The 12,967-nt window shown below is 36.4% G+C and overlaps 1 protein-coding gene across 14 annotated transcripts in view; it reads left to right on the top strand.

The window, feature by feature from the left end:
• PARD3 (par-3 family cell polarity regulator) overlaps positions 1–12,967 on the top strand; it is a 429,965-nt gene that overhangs the window by 409,272 nt on the left and 7,726 nt on the right. For all 14 annotated transcript variants that reach the window (XM_090143087.1, XM_031616028.2, XM_031616026.2 and 11 more), the window contains one exon: positions 5,505–5,625. In XM_090143087.1, coding sequence (XP_089999213.1) covers positions 5,505–5,625 — 121 coding nt within the window. The remainder of the gene's footprint in view (positions 1–5,504; positions 5,626–12,967) is intronic.

The raw sequence follows: 12,967 nt of genomic DNA, 5'->3' as shown, positions 1-12,967 counted from the left end.
CTATTTTTATTTGCAGTTTTGTAATTGATATATTTTCTTTTCTTTTTTCTTTTTTGTTTTTGTACTTTTCTCCCACCTTTTAGTGCAATATCTCCAGTAATTTCTTTAACACTTAAGAAAAATGAAAGTACTGTAGGATAAACTGTTTCGTGTCTCCTTCCATCTTACAAGTACAACGCACCGTGTTATAATTGTGATCTTAACAAACTTCATCTCTTGCTCAACTGATTTTTTTCTCATACTGACTGTGTTGAGTCTTCAGTCATGCAAAAGCTCTGTACAATGCTGGCTGATTGGTTCTGTCTGTGAATCATGCCCATATGTGTTAATTTCAGTGAGTTTGTGGATAATCGATTACTCAGTGTCTCAGAGAAGGACTTTATGTAGGATACTGGAAGGAAACCACCAACACTAACTCAAGCTTGAGGACTGGTATTTAGATGTCACGAATAAACTATAAAACAAAATTATAGGAAAAGACCAACCTGCTCTGCCGATCTGGTGGCAGGAAGGAGATGGTGCACCCTCTGTTAGTGCTCATCCATTGTTAACCCATGGGTGTGTGGGCACTGTCTATGTCAGCAATGGTTAACAAATCTGCTTGATGTGAACAGATCAGCATGCTGTGCAGTGCAGTATCATGCCAACGTTATGCCTGGTAGAGGGCATGCTTTCATTTTATTTTGCATCCATGGCTTTTTGCAAAACCAAGACAGTTTCTGCTTATCCATCCTCGAGGGCCATCTGAAACAGAACTCCATCTGCTTGGAGTAAGCACCATGGTGAGGGGATGCTTGAGTATCGTTCAATGCAGCAGAAGCTTTTATATTAGATTATCACCAATCTGCTTTCAGTTGTGCTCAAACCTTGGAGGAAGGGGCCCATTCTGCAGACTCTCAGCTAATTCTGTGCTTTGGTAAGGATGCACAGCCACAAGAGGAAAGACAGACTTAGTCCTCCGTGGGATGAGAATAAACACTTTCTCTACTCCATTCTATCTGTAGATAAAGATAGATTCCAATTCAGCTCCCGATTTTTAATATGAAGTGAATAGTAAGTAATCTGTCCAAATAAAAAGAAATGTGCTTTATACAAATAGGTGATTCTTGTTTACCATCCTGAAGTAAATAAAGACCCATCTGTGTTTTATAACTGCTATCCAGAGATCTAAGCTGCCCATCAGACCTGAGAGTCCCTGACAGTTCAAATCTGTGTTAGAAGATTTCAAGGTGTAAAGAACAGTTTGTTTACTAACCTTTTGGTTATTCCAGTCATGTTGCAACTGCCTGGTGATGTTGTTAAGACCTTTTTCCACGCTTCTTTAGGCCAATCATTTTTTTTTCCAAAGCTTTAGTCATCTCTGTTCAGTAGCATGTTTGTATCTACTATATCACACTGAAAATCTGTCTGTTTTGAAAGCATTACAACTCTGTACATCAGTGCATGACATCACACTGAGACATTGCTTAATGATCTGAGACTCTGGTGGTCATTGCTACGGCTGCTTGTTTCTGGAAATACGTGACAGCCCCTGCCTATCTAAGCCTTCCTTACAGTTGCATTTTTAGCCTGTACTGGTGGTTGTGTGTTTTAAAACAGTGCTCACAAAGTAGCTGCTTGTAAAATGTGCCATTTGTAAATGGAAGCCAACGGAATGTTGAGCACAGAGGTGATCCAAGGACATCTGGTCGCTTCACAATCCAAGTTACTTTGACCCTAAAAGCCTTTCCTGGGTTTTTATTTCTTTCAGGAACTTTTAATAATGAGAGCACTTTGAAATAAAAACATAGCTTATATGTGATGCTAGGAAGTGCTAATTGTCTTTTGTAAGTTCACAGGCATCCTGTTATTAAGTAGGCATAAGGGAGGGAGTACTGTTTAGGCAAACTGTGCTTACTGTAAAAGGTTGTAATTCCAGTTTTGTTGAAATGTTTAAAATTACCAAAGGTCAAATCTTTAAGAAACTTTGAATAGACTTCAAGTTAAACTCCTTCCTTCCCACTGGCAGTCCTGAATTATTTGAGGCAGTTTTGCCTTCAGATTTTCAGTTCATTCGAATGAAAAACTCAAACAAAACACGGTGCATTTAGATAAACTTTTGAGAAGTTTAACCATACATCTACAAAAGTCGAAAGGCAATAAAAGCACTGGGAGACCTGCATCATAGCAGTGTGTTTTTTGATATGACCATATCTTTTGTGACCTCTTCATCCAACAAGTCAAAATTCATTTTGCTTTAGAGGCTGAGGACTCTACATGTGGGATAAAATTTCTTTAAATCTGTCCCAAAGGACTTACTTAAAGAGCTGTAGATAGATAGAACATCTCAGAATCTAAAAAGGAACAAAGCTAAGATTTCACTTTTTTTTTTTTTTTTTAATGTCCTTACTTCTTATTATAATTATGGCATTTTCCTTCTTTTTAAAGTAAGTGTGGCCTGGGGTTTTAATGAGATATGGGGTGTATCAATTGTCTCTTGAGTGGGGAAGACCTTCGAAGTTTCACTAGGAAACAGAGAGGACACAGCAAAAAACCTGTTAATGATAAAGTTAATTGGATGAAGAGATACATGGAAAGAATTAGGAGACAGTATGGCAGACCGGAATGGAGATGTGCAAGCCTTCACTTGTGAGAAGGATAGGACAGAGAAATAGTTTAACCAGGAGAATGGAGAACATAGTTGAGAGGAAAGTGGAAATGAAAGGAAGCCAACCTGAACTAGAGTCCAAGCCCTTAAATAATCTTTCTTTTTTTCTTAAAGTTATCTTAGCCCCTGACTGCTTTCTTTTGCCTTTTCCTCTTCTAAATGAAAATGTTTTAAACCTTTTTGTATTGTTATAAGATTGCTCAATTGACCTCATTTTCTTTGTCTCAGACTTTTTAAGCACATAGAAATTTGAGTAGATACTGAAGTAGTTTTGTCCTTTAATTTAGTTCTTTCTTTACTGTAAAGTAGTCCTTTTTTATTATTCACTTCTTTTGCAATTTTTTAAATTTGGGTCATGTCCCTTGCTTTTGTGATAAAATAGAACTATTATTGAAAGATTTATCTTCTATTATCAAGTCTTTTAATAACTTTGAATAACTTTGAATTTCTTAAGTCAACTTGGTTTTTTTTCCTATCTCTGAAGAAAGTTGTTCTTAAGTTCATCATAATTAATCATAAATCCCAGGATTCTCCTTGTCTTTTTGTTGTTCTGTGTCTCTAATGTGTAGAGGGTGTCAAATTCATGCATTCCCTTAACTGGAATAGATATATATTTTAGCTTCATAACATGAGTGCTAGGCATTCATTTGCTATTCTTCCTTATTCTGTTGTAATTCTTTTCATTAATAACAATCACAAAATGTGTATAAGTCCTCAAATCTGTAATAATCCTTCCAATGACCCTTTTAGGAGCTAGTGCAATATGTCTGTTCCTCATCACACACAGGTTCTCATTCACTATTTTTTCTGAGTTTTCCTTCCAATTTTTCTTTGCCAGGAAATCACTACTCAAGTGTCACATTTGCATTGTGATTACTTAGAGTTTGAAATAAATGTGATTGAAGAAGACTGATCAGCCTGAAGGTGCCCATGTGCAGCACTTTGTTAGTAATTTCACACCAAAGTCCAAGAGCATTTCTCCTTCAAATGTGTTCTTACACCTCAAATACTAATAGTTAATTTTAAATGCAATTTAGTTTGCAGAAAAGATTGTCTGTTTATAATGAATTAGACTACTTGTTTATTAGATTAACAATGCCAGTTTTAAAACCAACAGGCCATTTTAAAATATTTTGTATATCTTACTTAGATTGTGGTGATTGCATTTTAAAAAGTGCTGTGTATCGCAGTGCATCAGGTTAAAAACAGATACTTATATAGAAAAGCTGGGCAGAGTTTGACAATAAGAAACAAATTTACACAACGTAAAACTGAAAAAAGAGATAAGCTGTTCCACAAAATTAAGATGAATTAAGGAAATAGAATTAGCAACACACCTAAAAAGAGAAGGAAATTTTGAAAATGTCATAATGTCTTATTTCCACCTGTTCTAAATAAAGCATTCTTTTAGCTGTACTTTTCAAAATGGCAATCTGCATGTAGAACTGACCTACCCACCCTTTTCTTTGTCTTTTGTTTCATAGGAAAAAACAAACAAACAAGCAAACAAAAAACATGAAAGCCTCTTTTATAAATTCTTTTTGCTAGAACTGTTCCAATTTTTCTGTTTGGCTAACCAAGCAATGATAAGCTCCTTTTAATAGCACTGAAAAGAGTGGGAGGCAACGTCTCAAACATGTATAGCCTCCAGTCTACTGTACCTACCAAGCCTGACAGATGCAGAAAACAGTCACAGATGGACTCCAGAAGTGTCTTTTCTCATATGAGAGAAAACCTGGGATATAAATTCAACGTGTTTTATTATACCTCGTGTCCATGAACAGGAATCTATGGAATTGTTTTCCACTGCATCCCTGTAGATTTCTCCTTTCAAACAACATAATTGCTGAACATTCCATATCAGCTCTTTTGAAATAAACAGTAAAATGCAGGGCTTAAAAAGATAATAATAAGAGATTAAAACATTTCTGCTTAGTCTTGATATAAAATTATTTGTTTGTCAGATATCCTGTGATTCCCACATTAACATGTTTGAAATATGATGGGGATTGTAGAGGTCAGGTGGGAACTGCACAGATGGAAAAATGGCAATGAGATTAATGAATATCCACTTAGCCTCATGAAATAAGCTGTTCCTGTGTGTATTTCACCATGATTTCACATAAACCTGAGCTATGGAGAAATGATTACCTGAAATAGGCATTATGGAAAAATTTATGATTTTGAAGAGCTAAAGATTCTTTTCCATTTTACATATGTACTTTTCCATAAGGGTAACTCCAGGGCTGAGCCCTCCCCAGCACGCCGGCATCTGCATATCGGGAGCCAGCTACTGCTTGCCACTGAACATATTCCTTCCCATGGCTTTTCACTGGCCCATTGGCACTCTAATGCTTGAAAGACTTGTTAAAAACAGAGCTAAGGGACGACAGACTCTTATCTATTGGAGAGAATAATCAAATTTTGTATAGGTAGGACCTTCAGACACTGTAATGATTTGATGTGAATAAAGATGTGACAGTCCTACTGTTTATTGATAGGGAAGAAGAATCATCCATGTTTATTCAGTAACAGAGATCATTAGGAGTTTTCTCATAGTATTCCTCAGTGTTAAGGCTGACAATAACATTTATTTTTCTTCATTTCTAGGAGTAACATATACCAGTAACTTCTGGTGATTTTTAGAAAAGTTCTCATTCATCCATTCTTACACTATCTGAAGTTCATTAATCAAACAACATTAATCATTATAAAAGTCTAAATGTCTATATATTGAGTGCTTGGAAATTATTTTTAAGTCTGTACTTCTGTACTGTAGCAGTGGTGCCTTGCAAAGAAATTGCAGTCACAGATGGCAGTTCCTAAGTATTGATCATTTCCATCCTCCTCCTTTTAGCAACAGATCAACTCCTAACAATCATGACCGGATACAACGCCTGAGACAAGAATTTCAGCAAGCAAAACAGGATGAGGACGTGGAAGATAGGAGACGTACTTATAGCTTTGAGCAGCCATGGGTAAGTGTACATACAGTCTGTCCAATCTTGAAACTTGCCCAACCTCCACTCTGCCTGCCCTCGTCAGGAGCAAGGCAGGACCAAGCCAGGGTTGTCTGCCTTCAGCCCTCTGCTTATTTGCTGGCCACATTTCTGTTTCATTGATGTTTGTTTCATTTTTAAACTCCTTCAATAATCTGTTCTCTGTATGTGTAGCATAATTTGCTCTGTGTTTAGACTCTAGACTCTGAGTTACTACTTGGATTTTTTTTGCCTCGAAGCTAATATCAATTATTCTGAAATTTACCGAGAAAATCAAAATGAAACACACACTAATGATAAATAATTTAAAGTGATCGTGTAACCTTGTACATTATATTTTCTCTGAAGCAACATCTTCATGATTATTTCTTTTCCTCTTTTAAGAGGAAATATGTATTTTTATAGTGAAAAAGAAGAGAGATGCATTATGCTATGGTTTATAATAGTGTCCCTTTGCCACTGATATTAGCCAAGATACTTCTATCTTGAGATATATGTCCTGATAGATCATTTAAATTCTGTTCAATCTGATCTAGCAAAGTGATACAATTATGTAAATCCACGTGCTTATCTTGTTGTACATAATTGAAATGAATCACTGATGCCTTTTAATCAACTACATATCCTAAATTATGATTCTTTAAATGTGGGATCAATATTTTATTGTATGCATTTGTTTAAAAAAATCCACAATAAAGACAGTGAACCATTCACTCACATTCTCAATGAGAAGAGGTCGTATCATAACAGCAGCAGAATTTCCCAGACCTCCAATGCACATGAGAAAGAGGTGGAAACATCACAAGATCAACGTCTCTGTGTCTGAAGTCACACAGAACAACCTAGGTAACATCACAAGTATATCATCTGTTTGCTGTTGTGATGAATACTGGAGATTTTTTGACTTCTGTTCTGTCTTTGTGTCCTTGTCCCTCTTAAGCTCACCAGTTGGAAACTGTGGTATTTTTAACATAGAGCATGGAGAGGAACAAAGGTGAATATGTCCCTAAATGACCTCACATGCTCTATAAGGGTGTAGGCTTCTTGCTTCCCATGTTAGAAAATCCCTAATACTCTCTGAAATAGAATAAACAAAATAAGCATTTTCTTTAAGACCAGATGTTTTTGATTTGATGGTGTGAATATGATGTGATAGCTCATCTCAATTGTAGCATAGCAGTATTTGGAAGAAGGGGGCTGGGTGTAGGAAGTACTTTTTATTTTACATTTCTACTGCAGTTTAATTTCCAAATGAAATATTTGAGCTGTATTCTTGGAAAACTGTCTATGAGAAAAACTTGCACTCTTGGAGACTTGGGAACTTAACTACCGAAGGTCATGGGCCAAATTGTTGTATATCCAAATGCCATAGCAACTTTAGTCAGGCAACTTGGCTTTTATTATAGTTTCTTGTAATGAGCGAATAGGGAATTATTTGGATGACAGGCTGATTACCTTAGGAATGGAATAATTTCCTAAATTGTGGGTCAGAACATTGACCTTTCCTTTTCTCTTATTCAAACAAATGGGATCTCTCTGTTTACTCCCCTTCTACAGATCATGCAAATGAGCTCAAAGTAATTAATTCAGCTTAATGTATTAATATTAATTCTGAAGCTCGCTGTTGCATTTGTAGGAGCTGATGTTGTTAAGTACTGAAGTGACCAAATATTTTATTTTAGATATGTACTTTAAAAAAGAATTGGCCCAGCGTATTTTTGAATTATAATATTTTTCCATCGTGTACTCCTGGCTTTCAAGATCATAACGCTTGGAAAGGATAAAGCAGTGATCTCATCCATTTCAACAGTTCACAGTCATTTCAGTGTTAAGGAACCATAACCCTCTCTCTTAAGGAGAGTCTATTACTTTAACATATTAGTCTAAGATGACAGACTTTGTTAAGACACTCTCTCAAAACAGATCCAGATGTGTTATTAAATGCTACAAAACAATGCAAAAGCATTTTCTAATATATATATAGGAAAATACTTATGCATTTATCAGCCTTCCTTCAGTTTTCTCCATCTGCAAGCTGTTGGTTACAAATCATAGCAGTGAGACACACACCTGTACATGGACTATTGTTGAAAAGTATGCTTTCACCAGGGGAGAAAGCTTGTGCAGCTTACACAGACAAAGGACTTTGCATTCAGAAGTGCCTCTGAGCCGCATGACAGCAGCCAACTCTGACCTGGTTTGGACAGAAAGGGAGGAAAAAAAAAACAATCTTTCACCCACCGAGAAGTGTGTGCTATGAGGTGATAAGTAGTTTGCATTTCTCATTAACAGGATGATGGTAGGATTGAGGATAGGGAACAGTGTGCTGATGTGATGTGGGACTATTTGTTACTTTAAGGAAGTGTAAATGAACATAAAGTTTGCAGTGTAAGTAATGGGTGCTGACGGAAATCTGGCAGCTTTAAGGATATTCAGAGGAGCTCAATAGCTCAGGAACCTGCTAATATATTATCAAAATGATCCTGTGAACGTCACCAACTCCAATCCATCCCGGGCTATTAATGGCTTGTGACACAGCAGCCTGGTTACCTGTGACAAATACATAGAGTCTGGAGGTAGATCTCTGCACCACAAAGCACTACATCATGCTGGCCCTGAGCGGTGCTGCTGGCAGAGCCCAGTGTCCAGCCCCAGCTGCTGCTGGCTGTTGCCGTGAGGTGAAGGCTGTTTATCTGTAGATGAGCAATGTGGCAGAGCTGGACTTTTGGCTTCCTGTATTTGCCCTGCCTGTAAACAAAACACTTGACTGCCTACAAGTACTTGTACAGCATCAGGCAGCTGAACAGACACAAAAAGTGATAGTGCTGGAATCAGAGGACACGTCTGTTGATGGTGTGGTGTTTCTGCTCAAGGCCATCTGAATGACATGCTGTTAAAGTTTAATAACTGACTAACTGCCGCAGCATTCAGGCATCTCTGGAACCCAGCAGTTCTGCAGTGGAGACAACGCTCAAAGCTTGATGGAAAAGCTTTCTGTTTATTTTAAGAGAACTTTCCCAGGCTTCTCTATTTTTTTTTTTTCCTCATACATGCTTTTTTTTGTGTGTGTATCAAAAACGGCACAAGAAGACATACAAGGGCAAGGCGTTATGTCTGATGTGACACTGGGAAAAAAAATGGAAAACAAAATCAAGTATGATTAATACATTTTAATCCTGCTGGGGTAGGTTGCAGTCAGGTTGGCAGAAATGTGTACCTGGGCACACAGAACTACACGGAGTCACAGTATGGCTGCTGGTTTCACAGCTCTCGCTGTTGCTATGACAAATTGTTATACCAATGCTGGATTCTTTTGGAGTTGATTTTTCTATTCAGGACCAACACTGAGTCTCTGTAGTTTGTTTTTTTTATTTTTGGTTTGCGTTGTTTTTGTTTGTTTGCTTGTTTTCCTGAGTCGTATTGGGTTTGCTGAAGTTTGTCTTTGCTCACATCAGTCCTGGAGATAGGGGAGTTTGATTTATATTGTTCCAAATGTTTTATTTTTGTCTAGTCACATTTTAATTAGAGATGTCCAAAAACATGCCATTGTAGCACTAAATGTCATGGGAGTGAACACTCCAATTAAAAAAACATACAATATTTAATCAGTTGAAAAAGCTACAAGTGCTTGCCAGTCCTGCCCATAGTAATGCACTACAAGAAAAACAAAGAGACTCTGGAGAGACAAAAATTGGTGTTCTAGTTCTTCATCTTTAGTACAAAATTCAGTGCTAGAAATAGAAAGTGACAACTTCCATTCACAAATACATTCTTCTCCAGTCACCTCAAATCTATTTGGATGGTAGGAGAAAATTGGTAGCAAGAGAGCAGCTGAACAAACCCCACTTTAAATATTTAGGAGTCAAATAAAAAGATATTTTTATTCTAAAGATAACAGCTAACTGAGTCAAAATAAACATAAAACCTTACTCGTTGGAGTGTAGCTTTAATTATGTGCACAAATTTGGGAAAAGTAAATAACTGCATGAATTTTGTAGAGAAAATATGCCAGCAGTCTTAATAGCACAGAAATCTAGGGACTATGCTAGGGAAATCTAGGGACTATGCTTGGTTTTTCAGTTTGCTGGTGTATAGAATTTGTGGCTAAGACAGATTCAGAGAAAAAAAAGGTGTTTTTTTTAAATCTGTTTCTGGTACTTGTTTCTTATCCTTGTATTCATGTATTTAGCCAATTCAAAGCCATAATGAATTCCAAATAATGTAAAATTGCTTTAGAAAAACAAAAGCCCAATTTTTATCACTGTAACTTACACTTATCTTACTTGGAAAAACAAATAACAGGCTATATTTAAAATGAGTAATGCAAGGTTTATATCAGGCTGTAAATTCTGAAGAAGAATTACTCAACACATTGATGAGAAAGAAAAACAGTATATTATTTCTTTTTTACTATCAATCCATTTCAAGACTTTCTGTCAGGAAATGTTATTAAGATATTTGGTGATATCCAATCGAACCGTGGACAAAGGCAAAGAGTTAAGTTTCTGTTTCTCCTATTCCAATCTCTTTCAGAAAGGAAACCGAACTTATGCAGGGCATCCACTCTGTAGTTAGTTTCTCCTCAGCTGTGTAATTTATACCCATGCTTTGTCAAAGCTGGGAAGCTTTCATGAAATACTAGTTTCAATCTATTATTTTATGTGAAACATAAAAATAAGGATATAAAATGTGAAATAAAAGAAATTAAATAATTTCATTTTGTAAACAAACATATTTAAAAGCTTACAGGCATGCAGTGCATGTAAATAACCCAGGCAGAATGTCAAGGCTGTCTGAGTGGTTTGTTTCTACCACACTGAAGATTTTCTTTCTGCTGCTGCTGTTGTACAGAATGGAAATCATAGTCCCATACCATGACATTCAGCTTCCTGCATATACACCAAAGAAAGATGCACAAAGGGATGGGATTTTCTTATTGTGTGGTGCTTGAATTAATACACACCTGTTGGCCATTTTTAAAATAAATATTGCTGTACATTCTGTTCACCATAGCAACATAAACAGGAAATAAAAATAATTTTCCATCCAGCCACAATATCCATGGAATGTTTTTTTATCATTCTAAACTTTGATATACAATTGCTGGATTGTCTATCATCTGTGTCAAGCAGATGTACATAGAGCAGGCAAGATCATTTCATCTTATCTAACTGCCACTGAACTGTTTGAACCTAAGGCATTTGGGGGGCCACATTTTTACAGACTTTCCAGGTGAATTTTAAATTCCTTAGTTAAAAACAGAGTTTAATCTGGAAAAAAAAAAAAAAAGCAAACGTATTTCAATATTAGATCGTGAGTTATTTATTTATTTATTAAATAAGTCGGAGAATGTGAAAGGCCTTATTCATTTCTGTATTAACTATATTTTATCAACAGAAATAAGTTCTGTGAGTTTGAGTGAGCATTTCTCCCATTCCATGACAGCAGTCTGTGAAATAGAAGCCATCTAAACGAGTGGATCTTGTTTCACCTGGACTAGTAAATCTCCCATAAAATGTAGTGCACTGGATTGGCCCTATAGTCTCCTTTCTATAACTCTGATCCGTGCCCGTTCTAGGGGCAGGCACATTTCTATGGGCAGAAATGCCACCCTGTGGGTAAAGAAACTGTGGGCAGCCTCAAGTTTAGCTAGAAAAGGGAGGAGTGACCTCAAGTCCTCAAACATACCGTGCTTTACTGCTGAGAGCAGTCAGTGCAACATGACCCATTGGTATGTTCTGTTCAAAATGCAAAAAGTGTTACTTGGATAAAAAGAGAAATCTGTAGAAACGTCTAACTTCACAATCCTAGTTTTAAATTCATGTCTGTTTAAGAAGAGAGCTGTCTAATTTCATGTATCTCAAAACACGGTTTTACAAGCTAAGCACTGTTTAACAATGCTGAATGCAATAACTATCATTGCCACTTAAATGTATTGTGGAAGACATGAACATACATTTATTTGTATAATGCAGCCTTGGTTGTTATTGTGGCCTTGACCGCATCCTGATTTTAAAGGTCAGTGCTTGTCGTACATCTCATTGCAAACAAGGCCTGAGTTCTTATCAATCTGTTCAGAGCTGCTGCCAGGTTTGTTGGATGATTTCAGGTTGTTATAATTGTACTTGGCCTTGTGTTACCCATTTCACGTTGCTGCTAAACGTATTGTGTTGTCTTCCTTATGCATGTGTTTTGTTGCTATTGAGAGATTGTAAATAGCTTGACTTTTTTTAATTACCTTATATTTTGCTGACATAAATGAGATATGCATGTCAGTTTCTATACTGTAACACTGGACTCTGTTTATGTATGTATTTTTAAAACATACTAATTAGATTTTAAGATTTCATAAGTACTTTCAGTTCACGTGATTTAATTGAAAGCATATTGAAAAGCATATAAATCACTGCACAGAGAGCTGCATTTTTCTAAATAAGTTAGCGGTCCAAAAAGAGTATGTTAAGTCTTTATATCATCTTAACCATAATTAAGGCCATTCACTATGGTATCACTGAGGTTTTTAATGAAAAGATTTTAAAGAAATGGCTTTTCATTAATAAGATGATTGAATGTACCTGTCTATGTGTATATATGCTATGTTATGGAACATGTGATTATGTACAGAAGGAGTGCTTTTATGCAGCATACTGCGGCTGTTGACAATGTCTAGACAGGACTCTCAATAAGTATTCTACTTTTCATGTTAAGTATTGCTAAGCCACTTTAACAGGGCACACAGGTACTTGTACCTTCAGAAAAGCAGATAATTGATTTTAGACTCTTGCATTTAGACTCATAAAGTCATAAAACTTGTCCATTAGGTGACATTATTTGTCACTAGTTGAGAGTACACACTTGACTCTTCAGAGCCAGTAAATCCGGACAGGTGCTACAGGGGTAGGCAGGAGGCAGCTCCTGCTTCTGTTGAACCATCGGTTCCTGCGTGCATTAAAACAAAATCTCCCTGAAGCTAAGTTTGGATCTTAGTCCATTCACAGTCTAATAGTTCTTTCAAAATTTGTTACCTTAGCAGAAGCTTTTCTGGTAACCTTAGCTCTTAGCATGCGCGTGCACACAAATGTATATGTATACCTGCATTCCTACTTTCCAGATTATGCATCCTAGTGTCTTGTTGACACTTGCTGAATCAAGTAACAATTCAATTCTAGCTTCACCTATTTGATAATTTAACCATTCCCTTTACTGTAAAATTATTTTATTCTATATTTACAGTGAACTGAAACAAGTGAAAATGTTTTCAGATAAAGAAGCAATTCCAATTTCCAATTTCCTTTTGCTTCTGGTAACCATTTTGTCACAA

This window comes from Phasianus colchicus, chromosome 6 (assembly GCF_987193195.1).
Source record: "Phasianus colchicus chromosome 6, bPhaCol1.hap1.1, whole genome shotgun sequence".
In the NCBI taxonomy this organism is placed as follows: Eukaryota; Metazoa; Chordata; class Aves; order Galliformes; family Phasianidae; genus Phasianus; species Phasianus colchicus.
Note: the sequence above shows the minus strand (reverse complement) of the source record. Positions and strands in the feature narration are given on the sequence as shown.